General features: G+C 38.7%; 1 protein-coding gene across 1 annotated transcript in view; it reads left to right on the plus strand.

Annotated features, from left to right (window-relative positions):
- Positions 1-22,160, plus strand: part of CUNH11orf49 (chromosome unknown C11orf49 homolog) — a 79,765-nt gene that overhangs the window by 18,185 nt on the left and 39,420 nt on the right. The window contains exon 3 of the mRNA XM_041459934.1: positions 6,567-6,697. Within this exon, the coding sequence (XP_041315868.1) occupies positions 6,567-6,697 (131 nt within the window). The remainder of the gene's footprint in view (positions 1-6,566; positions 6,698-22,160) is intronic.

Consider the following 22,160-nt stretch of genomic DNA (forward strand, 5'->3'; position numbering starts at 1 on the left):
TCAGAATATAGAGAGTTATAGAGCAGTTTGGAAGGAATTTTCTTCTTGCCCCAAAATGTCAAGTTGGACTAGTTTGAACAAATACTGAATAGATTAGTTGGAGAGTTATCAGTTTTCCTTATGTAGTTATAATTCTGGATTGATTTATTATTTATGTATTTAGTTTAGGTTTTGGGAGAAAAAAAAGCAGGTTTTTTTGAGGGAAGCTGGGTAGCAACTTGCAGTCATCTCCATAAAAGCTAGTTATAATGGTGTTCATGCAGCCGTTCCTGTGGTGTGCAACTTACACAGTTTCCTACTGTAAAAAATAAATCTCTGTTTATACCAGCAAGACCTCTCCAGACTCACTGAAACACCGAGTAGTCTGAAATTGCACCTGATCAGACTGAAAGAGCTGGTCATGGGTGATTGATGCTTATCTGTGAAGGCTTCTTTACTTTTCCCTTAAGCACCTTGGAGGGCTTCTGCAGGGCTATTTATGGTCTTTCATTGTATGCCCTTTCCCGTCTTCCTGAATACTAGGCTTCCCAGCTCATAATTCTAAGAAGAAGCTTTATTTCACAGTAGAAAGGGGCCCCAATATGTGGCCTATTATATCCATATCAGCTTGCTTACCCTTTTCAAACAGCTATTGTGTTTTAATAGGGCCCTGCCTGGCAGGGGGAGTCCTTAATTCCTGCTATGTAAGAATGGTCAGCTTGAGTTACAGCAAACTGCAGGATGCTGCTCTGATCAAAAGACCTCTGTTTGTAAAGATTCCCACGTCCCCACCCCTCCCCATTTGCCTTTTAATTTTTTTTTTTATTTTTTTTTTTTAATCCTGGGCTACTAATTCAACACAGTACGGTCATTTTAGCTTGGGATTTGCAAGCCTTGAGGTGTTAAATTACTGACCTAGCATATGAAAAATTAAGGGAGAGGGACTCTAAAAAAGATAAAGGCTTTCTGGGTAATAACAAGCAAGCACAACAACTCCTTTAATCCTTTCCTTCTCCAGAATCTCTAAACTGGTCTCAGAGGGTTTGATTTGCTACAAAGAAAGCTTATATAAGAAAGCTTGTTCGCTGCCTACTCTGAGCTGTGTCACAGGTGCTGTGGTTAATTTCCTTCATCCCAGTACATGGGATAATCTCTCTACCACCTGTATTGTCTGCCATGAATACAGCGATTCCTAGCCTATATCAAGAAGTCTGAACACACATCGTTAAAATTTGTCACTCCTTTCCCCCTTTCTACATCCTTCAGCTGAAGTAAACTTGAGTGCATGAGACAGAAAGGATCTCAAAAGATCCAGTCTCTCTACTGGCAGTGTTATATCACCCAATCTTGCCAAAATTTTTTAATGTTAATGATTTCCTATCTGCCTAGTTGTTAAAAAAACCAATTATTTTCCCTTAAAGCCAGTCATCAGGAATAACTTTTAGCATCTGTTTTGTCTTAACACATTCACAAGGAAATGCCTAAAAAGCATGCTAATTTCGTTAGAGGAGGATGGTGGTTTCCTTGAGGCTGACCTCAGTGTCCCAAGTTCTAAGATCTGTGGAATTTAAAAAAGCACTTGAAACAATGGCTTCGAATTGAGGAATGCTCGTAGTCCTACACTGCTTTCCAAGAGGGATAGCTAAAAAAGCAGTCCAACAATTCATCTGAATGTTGCAAATACTGTAGTATACTTAAACCAAGAGGTGAAGAATAAAATTATCTTAAACTAAATTCGTACAGCAGTAATTTAATCACTACAACAGTGATTTTTAATTTTTTTTTTAACCAGTTATGCCTCCAGTTTTAAGTGTTCCCTCTCAGGGTTCCTTCTAGGCAAGGTAAACCTCACTTTACTATCTCAGAGCATAGTCTTGGGCTAAGTGCAGTTGGTCATTTGGGGATGCTTTATTGTTGTGGATGAGTTATTTAACAATAGAAATTGCCTGTTTTGTAAAGCCTTTTGTATTTCAGTATTTTCTATTGCTAGAGCTAGTTCTTTGTTACCCATTGTAGCATAGTCTCTAATCCTAATACCCCTGGTTATCCCTACTTACTGTGCTTTAGTTCACACAATGAAGCAGTCTTGGAGCTCTGGGTTCCTTTCAGATGGAGCTCAACTGGAAGATGTGTTCCTTCTGCAAATGAGCATTCAGTCAATGGGGTTAGATTAGAAGTAGTCCAGGGCATGTGTCAAGAAAAAACAAATCCTGGGATGCCCATGATGTTGACATCAAATCCTCCTCACTGTTTTTCTCTACAGACCTTTCGGTCAGTCTAAACATAGCCGCTGACAGCAACTTTGCATTTGAGACGACCTTATTTTTGCTTGAGACACTCAACTGTGTTTTAATGACTTAGACACTTGTGTAGCTGGCAAGAGAAGGGTGTGGGGGGGATGTGTGTGTAAGTGGTTCATGCTCAAGAAGCCTTCAAAATTTTTTCTTCATCATGCTCTTGATAGAAAATTCAAGCAATAATGCTGTCAATTAAGGAAAAATGGTCATTGTTCCTTTATTTCTATTTGGTAGAAGAGGGGTCCTGTGAGCTTGTTCAGTTCTTTGCATGGTAACCAAAGGTGGCACCTGCTAGGGGGACAGCAGAGTCCTGGCAAGCTCTTTCATCCTTCTCGAGGACTTGGGACTCTGCATTGTGCGTATTTGGCTTTGCCCGAGTTCAGCAGGCAGAGGCTAACTGCTGTAATGGGTTTCAATTGAGATGTTACCATAGCATCCTGGGACTTTTACAATCTATTTAGAAGTCCAAAGGTTTGAAAAGAGTGCTTGAAAGTTTCTGGACTCTGGCAGGTTGCCGAAATGTAAATACACAAAAGACAAAGCCTTATGAAAGCTGCTCTGTTCAGAGAAGCAGCACCTGAGTGCTAGCATTCCCAGCACAGCCATTTTTGAGAGCTGGGGCTCTCTTTTATCACAGTCTCCTCCCAAATCTTTTTTCTTCCCCTCACGTGTATGTGCCATCCCAAGAATAGCCTGGGTGTGCTGCAAGATGCAGCCCTCTCAGCAGTGGTGTTGGAGGAGACTGTTCTGGGGTTTGGCTGCTCTGGGGCACGGGAAGGAAAGGAGTGAGAAAGCATCCTGAAGCCCCTACTGTAAGAATTTCTTTAGATATCCCCATCAGCTGAGAACCTTGCTCTATTCTTCTCTCGTCTTTCTTCAGGATTTTCTCACAAGTGAATGGAAAAAGCTGTTTTGTTAACAGAGTATCCAGTTGCCTAACAATTCTTGTGTGAAATATGAGTGCTCACAGTAAACTGGTGTTAAATGATGAACGTTCAATTCAACTTGTAGTCTTGGTTTCAGCAAGACAAATAAAATCACATCATTAGTAACTGTTGTTACTCTTCTAATTTGCCTACTCTGTTTACTGGTAATGTGGAGGACTAAAGCAATCATTAGGTTTGCAATAGGAGGCTTGGAGACTAGCACAGTTGTTGAAAGCTTTCTTCTGGAAGGAATCGCTTGCAGATGGCTGTACTTTAAATGCCTAAAAGGGGGAAAAAAAAGAAGTTAACCAGCGAAGTGAAAAATTATTTTCCCTGCTTCTGGGTTCTCAAACCCATTTCTAAATGATTGAGGACAAAGTAATAACTTATTGAGGTACCCTGTTTTTTTCCTAAGTCTTTCTTCTTCAAATGTGCTGAAAAGCTCTGGCCATTTAATTTTGCTAACAGTATGAGCTGTTCAGTGAGAGGAGGACAGATAGAGGGAAGACTGAGCAATCCTAAGGGAAGAATCTCAGCAGCTGTTCAACTTGCTGAGAATGATTTAGCTTAATGATTAAGTTTGTTCCTTTATTGTTGATATCTTGCTTAAGCCATTCCTCTGAGTGCAGCTTATTTAATTTTCGTATTCAAAGGGAATTGGAAAAAATATCTGTTGGCATGTATAAAAATCAAGGAAAGGTGTTGATCATATGCCCTACCTACTGTTGGAATACCTGTAACAACTTTGGATTGCCATAATTTTTTTTTCTTCTAGAAATGTTTACCTGTAAGATTGCCACATTAATGGTAACTTCATCTCTGGGAAGCTGTTAAAAAAAAAAGTTGGCCAAATTATTTTGGTACTGCCCATCTACCTGTGATATAGAAATTTCAATATATATAGTTTATTCAAAATATATAGTGTTCCTGTCCCTTGTAGTGATCTTGACCCTGTCATAATAGATCTGATATTGGGCTGCTTGCTGGATATCTCCATCATGGGCTGGCTCCTTTGAGATGAACTTTTACAACTTATACAAAGGAATGTATAAAGTAGGGTGTCTGAAATGTAGCATCTTAACTGGGATAAAATTCTGACTCCCAGGCTTGCAATCTTGAACTTTTGGGGGAAAATCCTTGCATTGTATAGTTAAACAAAATCCTCCTTTACTCAACTAGCTGGCGGCACTTGGCTGTCAGCACATCCAGGTGTGCTGATGTTCCAGCATATCCACCCACTCTTTTAACTGAGTAAGCAACAAATGATATCATACCCTTCTACCTGGTAGGTTTAAAGCCATCCGATGCTGAAAATGCAAGTGACTAGAGTTTTTGCTTATTAGAAATAAGGAGTAATATAGTAGGGCTGTCTGCTGTGAATTAATAGTATGTTAGCTTCATGTCTGGACCTTTCCGTTACAATTGTGCCAGGATCTGCTTCCAAAATTTGCATGTTCTGTAGATGTTCTGAGCAGCATAATTTGGTGCATTTAATTGTATCATTGTGCCTTCATTTTCTTTCTCTTCCAAAATGTCTCCCTTATGTGTGTTATCTTTCTGAAAGCTGCCTTTCTCTATTACACCAAGTCTCTTCTTTTTCATCTGTATCCTTCTTTTCTCCATCAGTCTGTCAAATCATTCGTGAAACAATGCAGATCAGAAATGAAAGAAGTTGTACAGGCTGTGGTTTGGGATGAGAAGATCTGAAATACCATTTCCAGCTTTGTCACAGGCATCTTGTGGGACTTTATGCAAGTTACTTTACCTTACTCTGAACTTCTTCATTGTAAGGCAGTGAGCGACAGCACTTTGTAATGAATACTCTTTACTTGCAATGATAGTCATGTAATTTTGGCATATTTTGATCCAGCACATGATTTATTTATTTACTTTAATCTCTTGGGACAATGGTTGTACTTTACTTTGCATGAATAAGGTTTCATAAATATGAAATACTGTATTTGTCCACGATAGTTACAGGAAGAATATTCCTGATTCCAGGATTCTTAATCATAAGGTGATTGTACTTATTTCAGTTACATTTCCTTTTGGGTAGGGGGGCTAGAAACTGTGTTCTGTACTACCTTTCAACACATGACAACATATTATGTTTGCTCACATATGTTTGAGAACCAGGATATTAAAAATGAGAAATGATGATTCCTTTTGTAAAAATTTAATGGCTTCTCTCCACACATGTACCCACACACACCCACACCCAGTTGTTACATGACTTTTTAAATTTTGCTCAAATCTGTGTGGTATAATTCTCTTTCAAATGTGAGACCCTTTTCTGTGTTATGAAGGATAAGGTGAATTAAAGACTTTATATTAAAAGAGGTGATTTAAAATTGCGAACTGAGAGGGTTCACAATGACCATTGGATTTTGTCTGTTTCGGAGATGCTACCTATGGAGAGGATCTGCTGTGATGAAAGTAAACTTGTATCTTTTCATTAATTCTCATCTATGAGGGAGAGTTAAGCTGCTGTCCCAAGTGAATGTTTTAATGATCTCTCTGGAGTGTTTCAAAGCTTTGTCCCACTTGCATGATGCCAAGTGAAATGCACAAAATCTATCTTTGAGGCAACCCTGTCATTATACCTTTTGGTATATAATGTTTGTATTTGCATTTCTTTTGTTCTTGTATGTTGAGCTTTACCATGCCCAAAGGAGAACCTCTTGCACTTCAGAGAAACCTTTGTAAGACAAATGTTTGCTGTAATAAGTTAGCCTAAAGTGCTTACAACTCATATTTTAGAAATTTATACTAAAATACAAAAACATGAATGTGGAATTGAAGATTTATCATAATGACCAACTACTCTTTTCAAAATGCATTAGTGCAAATTGTTCTTTAGTGAGTGTCAATCAGCTTTTCATCACAACTGCAGTACATTTTATACATCCAATAGTCAATTTTCAGTAACCTATGAATGATACCTTGAGGCTTCTCTTAAAGAGGATTTTTTTTTTTTTGTGGCTTTAAAGAAAACTGTAATGAAAACAGCAGTAAAGTTCAAAGGTACTAAAAGAAAGGGCATCTTCTGGTCAAATAAACAACAGTTGCTCTTGGCAAGCCATTTTCCAATGGATTGTTTTCAAATAAGTGGGTCTTGGACACTCCTTGCTGGGATTCTTTAGAATGAATTTTACTTTCACAAACCTCTAATTCCTATAATTAAATTTCAATGTGTGGTTTTTGCAAATAGTCTTCTCTCTAGAGAGAAGATGGGTATAAACTTGGAGATTTGGTTTCACAAAATGTAATGGCCAGTGGTTTTCTTGCTGCTGTACTAGTTGTTCCCAGAATATTCATGTTGGTTGAGCTTTCTAACATTCTTGTTTTGACTTCCTGTCCACAGTTTTAACAGCGTGCGGCAAGGAACACACATCTTGTTCCGTGAGTTCAGCTTTGTCCAAGCGACCCCTCATAACAGGGCGTCTTTTCTTCGGACCTTCTGGAGGTGTTTCCGAACCGTGGGGAAAAATGGAGGCAAGTATTCCAGCATCTGCTGCTGTCCTGTTACCTTGACGTGAAAATCGTTAGCAGGGCTATTAATGCACTACAAATACTGACCCTTCACATTGCGTTCTAATATCCTAACATTAATAATGGGGATACAACGTCAAATTTCCCTGTGGAACAGTTAAAAATGGCTCCCAGAATATAGCAGTGTAGAAGCACCTTGTTGCCATTCTGTTACAGAACAGCATGTTAAGCAACAATAGATCAGAGGGAGCACCCTGTGGGCCTGCACATTGAGATGGATAGGAAAAAATATGTGCTGGATGTTGGTGGCTGGGACCATAATTCTAGAAGGTTAGAATATTGGGTGTGGAGCATAAGGGAAGGGGATGCTGAGATTCTCAGCCAGCTGGGCTCCTGAGTGCTTTCACTAGGAGCCTGCAGGAGGCTGGTTCATAGTGGTGTGGGGCAGTTAACACTGCCACCTGAGCGGTGCCTGAATAGTCCTGCTGTAGCTAGGTGATGCTGCAGAATCCTGATGGCTGTGGAAGAGGGACCACTGACAGCTGTGTGACCTCTTCCCCAGCCCTACCCACAAGGAAAAAGCTCCAGGGCCAAAATAAATGCTCAGCACTGTGCTATCATGTCTAGCTATTCTTATATTGCACTTGGTATATTAGGTATTACAGAACTGGCCAGAGTTCAAAATAAACTCCTGTAACTACATGCAACTAAAATTATGTTTTGTTTTACTTTTTAATTTAGTATTTTAAGCAAATACACTGAAAGTTGCTGTACAAATATGAATGTTGGTGGGTGTTTTTTTTTTACTATAAGCCTCATTTTTTTAAAGCTGTTCAGACTCATTTCTTCTTGCAGGAAAGACTAGAACCAGCTCTTAAATATATAGATAAAACCTTGCCTTCTGGCTAAGCTTTGCAACACTTCTGCTTTTGATGAACAGAGTTTGCCAGACCGTGAATAAAGACTTTTTTGACGTATGCCATCTAGATCTTTGGCAATTAAGCAATCATAGTTAAACATGACAAAATTTGTAGTAAGCTGCTGAAGTAACTGACTATGCTATCTGGAACACCTTCTTCCCAGTGAGAGTTACTTTGTTATGTTATAAATAATTTACTTTAGTTCAGGGACGATATTTTAAAGATTTGAGGCAAATTATATGATACTAATTTAAGAGTATGCAGTAAGGACACACCTGTTTTGAGATCAGGTCATAGTCAGGAAAAGTAAAATGTAGACTCCTCAAACATATTTCTATAGAGGAGTTAGAGATAATAGTGAAGAAGTCATCCACCAGAACTGCAGCTGTTAGTGGTAAACCATATTGAAAAATTGAGAAGAAGCTCTCTGATGCAAAGTGTCTACTGTGATACTTCCAGTGCAAGTTTTCATCAGGCTTCATTTACCCAGCACCAACCTCAGCCAGATGAAGGGCACCTGGATTTGTTGAAAAGAATGGACAAGTTTTAACTTTGTAATATCTCCTTTCTCTTTAACTTTTAGTAGTTTTATGTGAGTATGGAAAAGGCCATAAAAGAAAGTGTAATCACCAAGGTACTTTGAAGAGAAAGGGTAACAAGCACAGGAACAAAAGCTCAGATGAATGTTGCTAAGCTCTGGTTGTGGCCTCAAAGGAGTTCAGTGTGTATTTTTCTAACTTTGAAGTCCACTAGCTTCACTTTTTAGTCTGAGTAAATATTACGTTTAACTGTATATTTATACATCTACATACATTTTCTTTTTACACTAATCAGAGACAGAAATGCATCACTTTGGATAAATTACTGTCAATATTTTGACCCATGTAGTCCAATTTCTGTGGTTCTCTAGTCATAATTATAGACTAGAATCTTGATATTTTTGATTTCAGTTTTGCTTGCTATGGAATTTTTTTTTGCTATACCTGTGTGTAGAGGAACTTATAACATTCATGGCCACTTAAGAATTAAACTCATTTACTGAGAAGCTGAACCTGTGCAATGTGGTGTGTGAAATATGGTCATTACCACACTCAGGCATAGAGTAGACCTAGATGTTTTTTCTTAGCTGTGTTTTCATGGGAAACCTATGCTGAAGCAGACTCCTGGAAGGTCCACTCCTGTGGACCCACGGAGAGAGGAACCCATGCTGGAGCAGCTTTGCTGGCAGGACTTGTGACTCCATGGGGGACTCAAGCTGGTGCAGTGCATTCCTGCAGGACTGTACCCCATGGAAGGGACCTACTTTGAGCAGTTTGTGATGAGCTGCAGCCCTTGGGAGGGTATTATGCTGCAGAAGTTGTGGAGGAGTGTCTGTGGAATGCCTTATTGGAGCTGGAAAAGAGAGCAAGGAGATAGGAATGGCAGAGACAATGTGTGACAAACTTCCTGGTCTCCCTGTGTCACTTGGTGGAGGGAAGGTGAGGTGAGCCAGAAAAAAGGGAGAGCTGAGTGGAAGGTTTAAGATTTGATTTTATTTCTTACTATCCTACTCTGATTTAATTGGTAATAAATACAATTTCATTTCCCCAAGTTGAGTCTATTTTGCCTGCGATAGTAACTGGTCAGTGATGTCTCCCTGTCCTACTCTTGCCCCGTGAGCATTTCATTATATTTTCTTTTGATTGTCCAGTTGAGGGGGGAGAGTGACAGAGCAGTTTTGGTGGGCACCTGGTTAGGGTCAAACCACCACAAGGAGGTAAGTGAGTTATGGAGTGCTGGTAAGAAATTCTGCTTATGGTTATATGCTATGCAACAGAGCATGGGACAAACAACCTGCTGTTTCTGAAATAAGCAGCAATATAGCTTGGGCTAACATAGGAATACTGCTTTTGAGACCTGAACTGGAATTTATGCATTTGATGCCCTGTCTGAGGTGTATGAAGTGTTATTCATCAAATGGCCACTTTATGTCAATAGAATTTCTGTGTGCAGAAGAGGATGAAAATATACCCTTTGTTTTCTACAGCATGATTCTTATCTGCCCCAGTTTTCTCTCTGGGTTTACTTCTGTGCAGGGATTGCTCCATTCTTTGTTGTTGATTTATGTCTGTGAAGAACTATGAAAGCATTTTTTGTCTTCCTTTGTCAGAAGTAGTACATTCACTAACTTCCATGTCTTCTAGGTTGTTCTTGGTTTTATTTATTCCTTTATCATAAAAGTGTTTACTGTTGTTTTCCCCTCTCTCAATTACTTTACATTTCATTCCAGATTTGAATTTCATGTTTTAGGAGTGGGTGGTGGCTTTTTCTTAATTTTCTCCATCTGTGAAGGGTATCCCTGATAAACTACATAAATACCAACCCTACGAGTATCCTCATAAGTCCACCTAATAAATAACTTACATCAAAGCTTGTACCCTGGCTGGAGGGAAGCAAGGGAGAATATTAAAGATGTAAGATGATGTGATTTCCAAGCTTATACAAACTCACAAAACCCCCCATCTTTTCACTTCTGAGTGTGTAATTGGGATTTTAGAAAAGTAGACAAAATCTCACAAATAAGTAAGTGATTGCTTAATCTGGCTGGTAGCTGTTCCTCCTTGATGCAGGGAAATTTACTGCTTTCTCTGTCAGTCTTGTCCATGCCTTGGAATGTGCATGTCATACACCCAAGCAGATGCATCGAGCCATGAGTTCTCCAATGGCCAATAACAGAGAAATCCGTCTGACACAACCAGTGCTTAAATGTAACAATCTGTGTGTGTGCAGTACCATGTATACAATAACTGAAATGCACTAACATTACTGTTTCTCTTGGGAAATTGCTGTAGATGTTACTTTTCTGCATAATTCCTTATCCTTTTGAATTACTGAGAAATAGCTCTTCATGGAGAAATATAGCAGATTTTATGTTATTTTTCTACTATGTTAGCTCTGTTACTTGATGTGTTCCGGTTACCTTGACTTTTTAAAATCCTTTTGTTTGGAGACTAGATTTATTTTTTCTTTTGTCTCTGAATAATAAGGGAAATTTACTAGATTCAATAAATGTGATAGTGACACTTCGAAAAGTAAAGAAAAGTTTGTTGGGGGGGGGGGCTGTTTGTTTGTTTATTTTTTCTTAAGAGGATTTCTTTTTGGTGATATGCTGGATCCATTTTACAGGATTTTCCAGCAGTTTTAGAAGCTTAGTAAGTTGCAGAGTTCTATTTTCAAGTATGCATAAGCATATCTGGGATTCCACGCATTGGGAATATGATACCAGGACTAGAAGGAAACAGATGAATGTGATCCAATGTCAAGAAACTGAGGTTTCTTGGTGAAAAAAACTTCACAGAATTTCTTGTGATAGCATCATAGTATATGCTGAGTTGGAAGGGACCCATCATGATCGCTGAATCCATGTTCCTAGCCCTGCACAAGACAACCCCAAGAATCACACCATGTGCCTCAGAGCGTTTTTCAGATGCTTCTTAAACTCTGTCAGGCTGCTGCTGTTACTGCTTCCCTGGGGAGCCTGTTCCAGTGCCCAACCACCCTCTGGCTGAAGAACCCTTTTCCTGATATCCAGCCTAAGCTTCCCCTGACTCAGCTTCATGTCTTCCTCATGTCTTCCTCGACTCTTGTCTCTGGTCATGAGAGAGAAGAGATCAGTGCTTACCCCTCTCCTTCCCCTTGTGAGGATGCTGAAGACCACAATGAGGTTTCCCCTCAGTGTCTTCTCCAGGCTGAACAGAGCAAGTGACCTCAGCAACTCCTCAACTGACTTTCCCTCCAGACCCTTCACCATTGTTGTAGCCCTCCTTTGAACAATCTATAATAATTTCATGTCTTTCTTATATTGTGGCACCCAAAACTCTCCCCAGAACTCGAAGTAAGGCTGCCCCAGTGCAGAGCAGAGCAGGACAATCCCTTTCCTTGCCCAGCTGGTGCTGCTGATACTTGGCCTTCCTGGCTGCCAGGGCACTGCTGACTCATAATCCGCTGTCAACCAGGACCCCCATGTCCCTTTCCTGTGGCAGTGCCCTCCAGCCTCTTGTTCCCCAGTCTGTCCAGCACCCCAGGACACGCTTGGCCTTCCTGGCTGCCAGGGCACTGCTGACTCATAATCTGCTGGACTCATAAACCAGGACCCCCATGTCCCTTTCCTGTGGCACTGCCCTCCAGCCTCTTGTTCCCCATTCTGTCCACATATCCAGGGTTGCCCCATCCCAGGTGCAGAATCAGGCACCTGTCCTTGTTAAACTTCATATGGTTGGTGAATGCCCAGCCCTCTGATTTGTTGGAGTCTCTCTGCAGGGCCTTTCTGCCCTTGAGAAAACGACTCCACCCAGTTTACTGTCGTTGACAAACTTACTTAGTATTCCTTTGAGTCCCACATCTAGGTCATTTATGAAGATGTTGAGAACTGGGCATAAGATGGAGGCCTGTGGAACCCCACTAGTGAGAGGTCACCAGTGAGTCTGTTACCCCATTCACTATATCCCTTTGTGCCCTGTTTTTAACTTGTACCAATGATATGCAACACTCACAGAGGTGGTTACAGGACAGCTTCTGTTTGTTGAAGCATAATGATCAGTTAGCAACAGATTTCTCCCAGAGGAAGGCAGAATGGCCAGAAGTCTTGTTTTCCCTCTGCTTGTGCTTAAATTGACCTCTTGGAATCTATCTGACCTGCTCTTTTGAATTGTCTGTTCCTCAGGACTCTTTAATTAAAACTGTGCTTTCTCAGTTTAAACGGCCCCTGCAGAGTTCTGCTGTGAAGCCTCATAAGGTCAACATATGCCTCTCCCAACCCCCATTGCTTTCATGTCTTGTTGGTTCTCTGTTTTTAATTAAAAAGATTTTTCCTTAAATGCTTTCCAGCCAATTAGAGAAATTTTGCACTGAGAAACTTGTTCCAGGCCTGATGTACTGAGAAGTGAACAGAAAGCTCAGTCAGAACCATTGGCACTTCTTTTCTAGAGCCCCAGCTTTCTTTGGTGCTTTTCAACAGCTTTTCTCCTTTTTCTTTCTCTGCACCTCCCCCCACTCGCAGTTTAGAACTGCTTCCAGCAAAAATAGCTGTTGTTTGATACCTTAGATTTAGCACTGAAATGTAAAACTCCTGCAGAAAGTATGTTAGGCTATATTGCTTGAGAATCCTTTTTGCAGACACTTGCCTCCCCTTCTGACAAAAGGTACTGTTACTATTGATATTGAAATAAAATCTTATAAAAAGATCAGGTTTCTTTCGCATTCATCACATGGTGTGATGGCTACCTCTTTGCTTCTGCACACTTGAGTTAGGAAATTGGAAGCCTAGCTGTCTCTGGAGCTTGTGGAAAGGGAGGTTGACCACAACCAAGCACACAAGCTATGTCATGAAATGAGAAGGGTGGTAAGCCTCTATGACTAATTCTACTTGAGTTTGCCAGGAAGGCTAGATTCCTTGCAAAAATTAAATAAATGTCTTATCTATATAATTCCTGTAACTTGGAGATGGAGAAGAGCTAAATGGACCACTGTTCTCCTAGCTCAGTTTTGGAAGATGCTATTTTAATGCATTTTTGCTGACAAGATTACTTTCCTGAGGTTACAAAATCCCTTCCTTCACTAGTGTCATTCTAATGCTTCCGTATGTTATTCTTTATATTAAATTACCCTGCCTTTTTTACTCCCATCTTTGTAAGCTTTTAGACTATCTCCATTTTTTGCTTAGCCAATCTCTCCTAAGTGAGATGTTTAGAACAATACAGTGATGATCACAGTAAATATCAGAATCTTTTTTCCTTTCCTTTTTGTTACTACAACCAAATCAGATTTTTATACCATGTTATTGTAGGAAATCTTTTATGAATCAGTGAGGTCTCACAGCACATCCTAAAGATAAGTTAGCTGTGTTTTCTGGAAATTCATTCTGCAGGGAAATAGCCTTGGCTGAAATGATTGATCTCTAACCTTACTCACATCATAGTTCCTTTGCGCTATGGTTACAGCTGTTGCTATTTATGATTTATCAATGTAGCTCTGCCTGGAAGCACTCATGACTCTGGAGTATCAGGACAAAGGATTTCTGACGCTGGGGGAAAATAAGTAGAGGATTACATTTTAGAGATGGTGAGATATGTCTACAAGCCATTGTACGTTAAAACGTCTGCATTGCATAGATCTAAAATGCTTTGCAGTAATCATTTGTAGAAGTGGGTCAGTGATGGAGTCTTCAGCTACTCTCTCCCTGAATTCAGTTCATGCCATTCTGTCAAGGCAGTTTGTGAAATGAAATGTAGTACACTGAAAATCCTTCTTGTCTAATCTGGTTTGGGGTTTATTTTTCACCCCAGTATTATATTTCCTTTTCAACTGTCTCTGAGCAGACATCAGCTCTTCTTAATGTTCAAATGTTTTTTTCAATTTTGTATACCACATGTATATCTCTCTAGATTTTTTTTTTTAACTAGTAAATGTTTCTGTTTGTTTTCTAATGTTTTCTGGCAATTTTGTGTCTTTTGACACTTCTTCACTGGTTGTGTCATTGGCAAATTAAATTAATGTGTTCTTTACTTTTTGTCCCAGTTGAGAAAAACATTTAAATAAGCAGTGATTGTTGCATTCTGCTAAGCAATTATCCAAAATTCAACTGGTAATTATTATTACTATTTGCTTTGCAGTCTTCTGGCAAGTTTCCCACCCCTATGACAGCATTCCTATTCAAACTAACTGAAATGGATTTTTTTAATTAAGACTTTTTTAGATTCCAATGTAGTCTTGAAGAGTTAGTATTACAAATTGTGGGGAAGTTCCCTGGAACAAAACTGGTTCTAGATTGTTTGATCTGACCTGGGATTCTGAATGCTCCATGTTTCTTATATTAAATAAACTTGGTCTTTCTCTTCTCTCACTTGTGACATCTCTTGAAAGATGATCTGCACACTTCATATGCCTAGGCGATCATCTAGTAGAATGTCTATGAAGCCTTAGTTTCATTAATTAGTATGTTTCATACTATTGCTGATGTGTTCTTCAGCAAGAGGTAGAGAAAGTAGATGAAAATCTTGTTTCATCTCCATTCCTTATACTGTGACTTTCTGCAAAAAGGTTTTATGAGAAGGGTCTCTGTGAAGTCTCCACATCTGCTTTCAGCCCACTGTTGGCTCTTAGTCTGCCCTGAGAGGTGAAAGTGCCTAAACTGAGGAACGCATTATCTTCATCCCTTCTCTGTGAACTCTAAAGCATACTTCTGCCCATGCTATTGGCTTCAGGTGTGTGTCTGTGCTGTGTAATGCAACCTTTACATAGAAAACTAAGCTTGGGGTTTGTATTTGCATATGGTACAATTCCACACTATCTCAAGATACTAGCTTAGGACCTGGAAGTTGCAGAGCTGTTTTGCTCTGACAGCAGCCTGAGCCTAGTTAATCTGTCTCAGCAGATCAGCGGACATAAGGGGAGTGTTGTTATGGTATGTCTGTGCTCATTTCTGTGGAATAAGCTCTAGCATCTCTGTGTTGAGCTGCTGTGAGCAGTGTAGATGCAATCTGAGGAAGAAGACTGTGAAGGAGGAATGTGTGTTCAGCATGAACAGAAGAGTAAGGACTCTCCTTCACACATGTAATTAAGTCTTTGACTTAGCCTTGGTACTAGGAGTTATCATTTTAAATGAAGAGATAGCTACCTTTTTGTCTAGCTGCACAAAAAATCTCTGAACAAATAATTTTGTGTCTCTATCATCCTGGGTTCTTCTTCAGCTTTTCTCTTTCATGATCTTATTATTTATAGTTTCCATCACCACATATTCACTTCCTAGCTTTCCTAAATTAACTCAGCTGATTTTTACAGTGTGCTCCTGACTCTACAATATGTATCTCTCACTGGATTGAGCAGATCTGACCTATATCTAGAAGTTTTTTTTCTGTTTGTTCTTTGGGAATTTGCACAACTACAGTTTCTGGCCCCCTGTTCTTCTGCTTAATCTGTTATACTCTCAAAAGCTTTATATTCAGTTATTTTGATAAAATAAGCTTGAGAATGCCATTTATTTCTTTTGAGGAACTGATTTTCCCTTGTGTTGTTAAAAGGACTGACTGAATTTCTGTTTCTGTAACGATATTACTGAACTCTTCCAGTAAGCCTTTTCTTGTTAGGCAAGATAATTCGACCCTAGAAACTTTAAACCTTTCAGGGAAGTCTCTACTTTGCACTTTGTTTGCAGGCCGTGGTTCCATTCAGTATGTCCATGTTTGACTAAAGTGTGATGTTGAATTAAGTACAGAAATTCTTGCATCCTTTTAAAGTTGCCTTACCTCAGTAAACATCTTGAAGTCTGGTTTAAATGAGTATGATCAGGTATAAAGTTGTTGTATATGATGAAAAGGATTGTTGGCTTACACTTTGTTATGCCTCTTTCAAGGATCCTAGATGAGTATCAGTGGAAGTGATCTGCATGCATGATTAGTACTTTGATATGCTACTACTACTCTGTGGAATGGGGATAAGTATTACTATGGAAAACCTGTAATCTGCAAATGAGTTATGAAATGTAGTCAGTAATATTTATAAGTTAAGCTTGATCCATTTTGAATTTGTCAGAGGACATGTCTGTGGTAATGTGCAGTCTGTGATACCTTCCTTCATAAGCTGATCTGAGAGTGATTTGCATTCTGTGATCCTACTAAGCATGAATCTCATAACTTCTGTTGGAAAAGTGGAGCTTTCTTTATCTTTGATGAAGACATACTTAAATATCCATCACTTCTTGACCCCTTTTTCTCTTAGAGCCATATCCCATAGGATTCTTCCAAAGAGATCTCTGAAGTCATTGAAGTCTGTTCTCCTGAAATCCAGGGCTCTGGTCCTTCTAATTGCCAGGCAGATACATTTCTGAAACTTTTATAAAATGGTTTTTCAGGTATAAAGAAAAACACCTTAGAAATGCTTCAGGCACAGGAAAAGCTTACACAGAAGTTCACACTTTCCTAGACTGCAATGTCAGTTAGCCAAAACCCAAAAATCCATAGGATAAAAGCATTGCTAATTCTAGTGCTCACATAGATACTTGTCAAATCCTGTCTTCTCTGAGGTTTTCCTGCATTAAGGTTCAGACCCAGAAATAGTCAAAATTTACATCAGCTAATTTAATTAATTTGTACAGATTCTCCAGTAGAACTTGGGTAACATTTGTAATGCAGTAACCTGGTGTTTCTCAGTAGAAGAAACCATAGCATCAAGGGGGGCTGGAGCGTACATGGAGTGCACAATAAACCTAAAGGAAACTGAACATTTGAAAAGAATTTTTTTTCTGTTGGAAATGCAAATATGTGAGGTTTCAAAGCATTACTAGTGTCCATTTTCATAGAGGGTAGGGAGAGATGTCAGGAAAGGCAATATTGTCCTGAATAGAATTTTAACTCTTCCTCTTTAATTCCTTTGTGTTGTAGGACAAACTCATTGAGAACTATCTTCATCCCCTTCTCTAGTCAGCTCTTTACCTGCTCTTTTTTTTTTTTTTTTTTTTTATTATTTATCTCTGTTTTGATAATCTATTTGTCAAATATTTGTTTCCTTCCAGCTATGGTATCTGCTTATCTGTTACTGCTTTTGTTCCTACTCTTTCTGCTGGAGTTAAGGTATTGCAAAGTGCTCATCTACTCTTTGGTCAAATTCCCCTTATATAATTACCAGAATAACTTCAACATTTTCTGAAGAGAAGTGAAGCTGTCAGTTCTTTTTGTGTGGAGTTGTCTCTTCATCGCTATCTGATATCAGAAACAAAGCTTTTTCTTTATTTCCTCTTTCTCATCCCCATTCCCCATGCTGCTATTAGGTATTTCTTCATTCTGCGGGCAGAGGCAGAAGGATAGGTGTGCTGTGAAAAGTTACCATGCAAAGCAAATGCTAGTTAACATGATTAGGATAAACAGCAGTTAATACTGCAGCTTATTCCTGAAATAATTTAATTTTTTCTGTCTACTTTGATTGGAAACTTCTCTTATCAAACCCTTTAAATGACTGAGCAAGTGTAATTGTCCTTAAGGTGCTGAGAAGTGCATAATGGCTTTCTTCTGTGATGGACAGGACCTCAAATGTGATGTCTTAATTTCAGAATGATGATTATCCATAACACATTTCTGTACCTACTCTCTAAGGATCTCCAGGTATTTTTCAGACATTAAGGACTGAAGCTTCCCAAAATTCTTCACAATACTATTTTCACTTAACACTTCCAGAAAGTGAGACAGGGAAATGAAGTAATTAGCTGAAGTTTGCATAGTCAGAGTTCAAGATGTTTGGCCTTTTGATATATTACTTCAATTTTATATACTAAAGTTGTATTTTTTACAGATACATGACTGCTTTACTGTGAAACAAGTAGGAAAACACACATATGTTAGTATGAAGCAACATTGCATAAATTGTAAGAATCTTTCATCTTTTTTTGTTTTCCAAATGTTTTGAGAGTACTCGTCTTACTCAGAATAGTAGATCACTGTACATGAGCCGTGTGGGATGATGGAGGATGTATTTGTAGTTGTTTTCAAGTTTGATGTTACAGCCCCCTTTGCTACATGCTTTTTTCAACAAAGTCTTTAGAGCAAGATAGAAATCTATTTAATTAACACAGGCCATTGAGTTCATCATCTCTGTTGTAGAACCACATGCTCAGTATTATTTTCCTGACAATTCTTTGCTCTTCAGGAGGGGAGGGTTATTTCATGTGTGTGCAATACCTGTCTGAAAGTGGCTTGGCTCATAAGCAGTCTGGTGCTTAGCTGGTAACTATATCACTTAGAAAACCAATCCTGGTGTACAGAAGTTGCTGGCTTCTAAAGTAAAATTGGCAAGAGATTATCCTTTTTGAAGAAGCTCAAAATAGAAACTACTTTATATGCTGAAGTATATTCTTTATTCATCTTCCCTTATTGTAAATTCAAACTATTTCCCTTTTATACAGAGGTTGCAGTCTTTTGTTGTTTTTGCTTAGCTTCAAAGTACTAGCTAGTAGAGTCTTGTTCAAGCATGTTGTCCTTCAAGGGACCGACCACCTTATAAAATAGCAGACAGTTCTTTCCCCTTAGGTCCAGTCTACTAGGCAAGTCGCGCACAGTGTCTAGTGAAAGATTTCTTAAACACATCTGTTCTGTGAAAGGCCATCTTCTGAGTTCTTTCATTTAAAGAGTAAAACAACAAAGCTTAGAACCTGATCTGCCTATGTCATATCTTGCTATTATCTGGAAAAACAGGCTTAAAAGCTGAACTCTGGGTCTCAAACCCAGCAAAGTGGGATTTTGGCATTTGCTCTGAAGAGGCTGCTCCATGGGAAAGTTGAGTATGTGCATGTTGTAGCTAAAGCCAAAACTAAAGGATACCTGCTGGAGCTTGTCTCTTGTTGCAGGCTGTGTCCATCACGTCTTGTCCTGTGAGTATATAAGTTTGATGCCCAAACTTGAAATCTAATACATTTCTTTGGCAGTCAGTCTGATCCATAGGGTAATTTTGAATAGTTCAGATGGGCTTCTGGTCACTATCCTTCTCCTGTTGTTTACACTAGGAGTTTAGTAGAACAGCCTTTTCATTGAGGCTCTAAGTTTGAAGTTTGAGGAGAGGCAACATAAAAATTGCATTTCACTCTGCATTTCAAACATTTTCTGTTTTCTAGATCAGTACATTAAACCCTTGACAAAATGTGCCTTTCTAATGATGCTGTGTTCATTTATTCTGGCACTCTATATTCTTAAATAAAGAATCATGAATAAAGTTCATGAATACATTTTAGAAAAGTTTTTATTCCATTCTGGTTTTTGTCCCTTATAAATCTTCCCCAGCTTTTGTATCTAAAGTATCCCCTAAGCAAAGCAAAGGGAAGTGAATACTGTATTAAATCCTACTAGACTAGTAGAGTTAAGAAACAAATCAACGGTTGCTGAAATTGAATTTGTAATCTCTAAGTATTTCCTTTGAACACCAGATAAGATATCTTGCAGAACTAATATTAAAGAAAAAAAGTCTAGTAAAGTGCTTTTTATCTGTTTCTTGGTAAGTAAATATTGCTAGCTTTAGCAGATTGTGTTGGGTTGACCTTAACTGGATGCTATGTACCCACCAAGACTGCTTTCTCACTTCCCCTCCTTGGCTGAAGAATCAAGAGAAACATATAACTAAAGGCTTTCAGGTCAAGATGACCATGGGGAGAGATCATTCACCAGTTACTGTCACGGGCAAAACTGACACAATTTGTGAAAATTAATTGAATTTATTACCAATGAAATCAAGAGGAGGATAAAGAGAAAACCAGATCTTAAAAACACCTTCTAGCAAACCCTCCTTTCTTCCTAGGCTCAACCTCACTTTGGATTTCCGTACCTCCATGCCCACCAGAGCTACAGGGGTATTTCTGCTCCAGTGTCTGGAGCACTTCCTGCCCCTCCTTGTGCACTGACCTTTGTGTGAGAGCTGTTTCTCTCACACAGTCTCACTTCTCTCTCCAGCTGCAGCTCTGCAGTTTGGTGTTTTTTACCCCTTCTTAAATATGTTATCCCAGAGGCACTACCACAAGTCACAGCCTTGGCCATGTTGATCTTGGTTCGAGCTGGCATTGGCTCTGTCACACCTGGGGGTGAAGCTTCTTAAAACTTCTCACACAAACCCTCCCTGCATCTTCATGCACTACCAAAACCTTGCCACACTAATCCAATACACAGATGCAGGGTTACTAAGGGAAGCGGTTTTTAAAGAAATAATACAGCTACTGAAAACTTTGTTTGTTATTTCTTTTGTCTTTCTCTGTTAGAAAAATGGAACATCCACAGGGATGTATCTGGAACATCCCTATACACACATAGAGCCTGGAGCTTTGTTTTGCAAGGTCTTATGCTGATTTAAAATGAATTTAGTTAGTTCTTGTGTACTCAAAACATTATTTCTGATAATAGGCATGCTTTGGATGTATGTAAAGGCAATTCCTAGTTAGACAGCTGATACTGAATAGGGGTTTTAACTTTTTTTTCTTGGTGCCAAGTAGAAGACATCAGCATTTTCCTCTGCTCTCTGCTGTCCTTGTTGTACTTAGATTGCTGGAGCAAATATGGGATAAGCAAGGAAATTCAAACTGGCAACTCCTGCATCCTAATCCTGTTAATCTGTATCTTTGGTAAATCCCTTAATCTTACTGTACCTTCATTTTTCTATTTATAGCCTGGAGTTACACCTGTTGGATTAATTAATCTTTGGACATACAAGTGTTGGCTGAATTGGTAAAACTGAGAGTATTTAGCTATCTGTATAGATTAAATTGGACAGAATCAAGGCCTTTAAAACTTTTACTTTCTTGTTAGTGATAATTAGCTAATGTTAGACAAATGCATGCAAACTTGCAGCTTCTTTCCATTAAAATAATGTAATTCTTTTTTGAATACAGAAAAAAGAGTGAGTAAAACATTCTAAGCATTTGAAATGTAAAAACTTTAACATAAAAAAGCCTTTAGTATCAGTCTTTCTTCTCTTCTTTCTGCACCCCCTCCCCCAGTTCAGACTCAAAGTTTTTTCCTATGGGAATTTTCCTGCCTTTTAACCATTCTTAGGATGATATTAAAATCAGTTCTGGAGGAAGGCAGGAAAGGCTTTGTGATAGATAGAACTGGATTTCAAGAGTTATATCTAGTCATTTGAAAACTAACCAAACCTGCAGAGAGTAAATATGAAAGCGGCGGCTCTGTTTGTTGTGGTTTGGTTGCACAGGATTGTCACACACAATGTACAGAATCATCTTGAAATCTTTAAGACCTGGAACAGTTTCAGAAGAGTTTGAGGTGTACCATTCTTCTTAGCCCAATTGTTAACATTTGCTCCTTTGCCTTTTCTTGCTCTGTGTTTGAGCATTCAGTAAATGTTGAATAAAAAATTAAGTGTGGTCAAATACATCCCATACTTAATTTGTGGATACTTGTTTGTTTCTAATTGGTACAAACTGAACATATAAAAAAAGTAAAAATTCAGATTAGGAAAGAGTCATCATACAAGCAAATGTGTCTTAATAACCTTTTCTTTTTGTGAGCATTTTTTATGTAATGGAGATACAGGTAGAGAAGAATTTTACTTTTCACTCACTTATGACTACTCTGTAGGGCAGAGACCTCACTGTTATGTCAGTTGTAAACAATGGCTCTAAGGTATTTTTAGAAGAAACTTAAGTGTTAAGTTAATCTAATATTTTAAACAGCCTCAAAACAATGGATATTTGCTTGCTACTAAGTTAACTCACCTTAAAAAATTATTTGTCTTTTAAGATCTTTTACATGCACCATAGCGAAAGGAATTTATGTAATTCCTAAAGTTACACAGTAGTGTTCATTTTGAAACTGGAGTGTGGTGGTCATTGTAGAGGAGCCTGAATCCTTAAGGAGTTAACTGTGTCATCAAACATATTTATCACAACCTAGAACATGATTGTTCAAGTTATAGCCAGAAGTTATTCTAAAATCTTGTTTTCAGACTATAGTAGCTTTTTGAGGAAATACAAGCAAAAATAAATAAATACAGGAAAAAAAAATAAAATAGATTGTACCTCTGCA

This window comes from Pyrgilauda ruficollis, unplaced genomic scaffold, assembly GCF_017590135.1.
Source record: "Pyrgilauda ruficollis isolate IOZ18807 unplaced genomic scaffold, ASM1759013v1 scaffold14, whole genome shotgun sequence".
In the NCBI taxonomy this organism is placed as follows: Eukaryota; Metazoa; Chordata; class Aves; order Passeriformes; family Passeridae; genus Pyrgilauda; species Pyrgilauda ruficollis.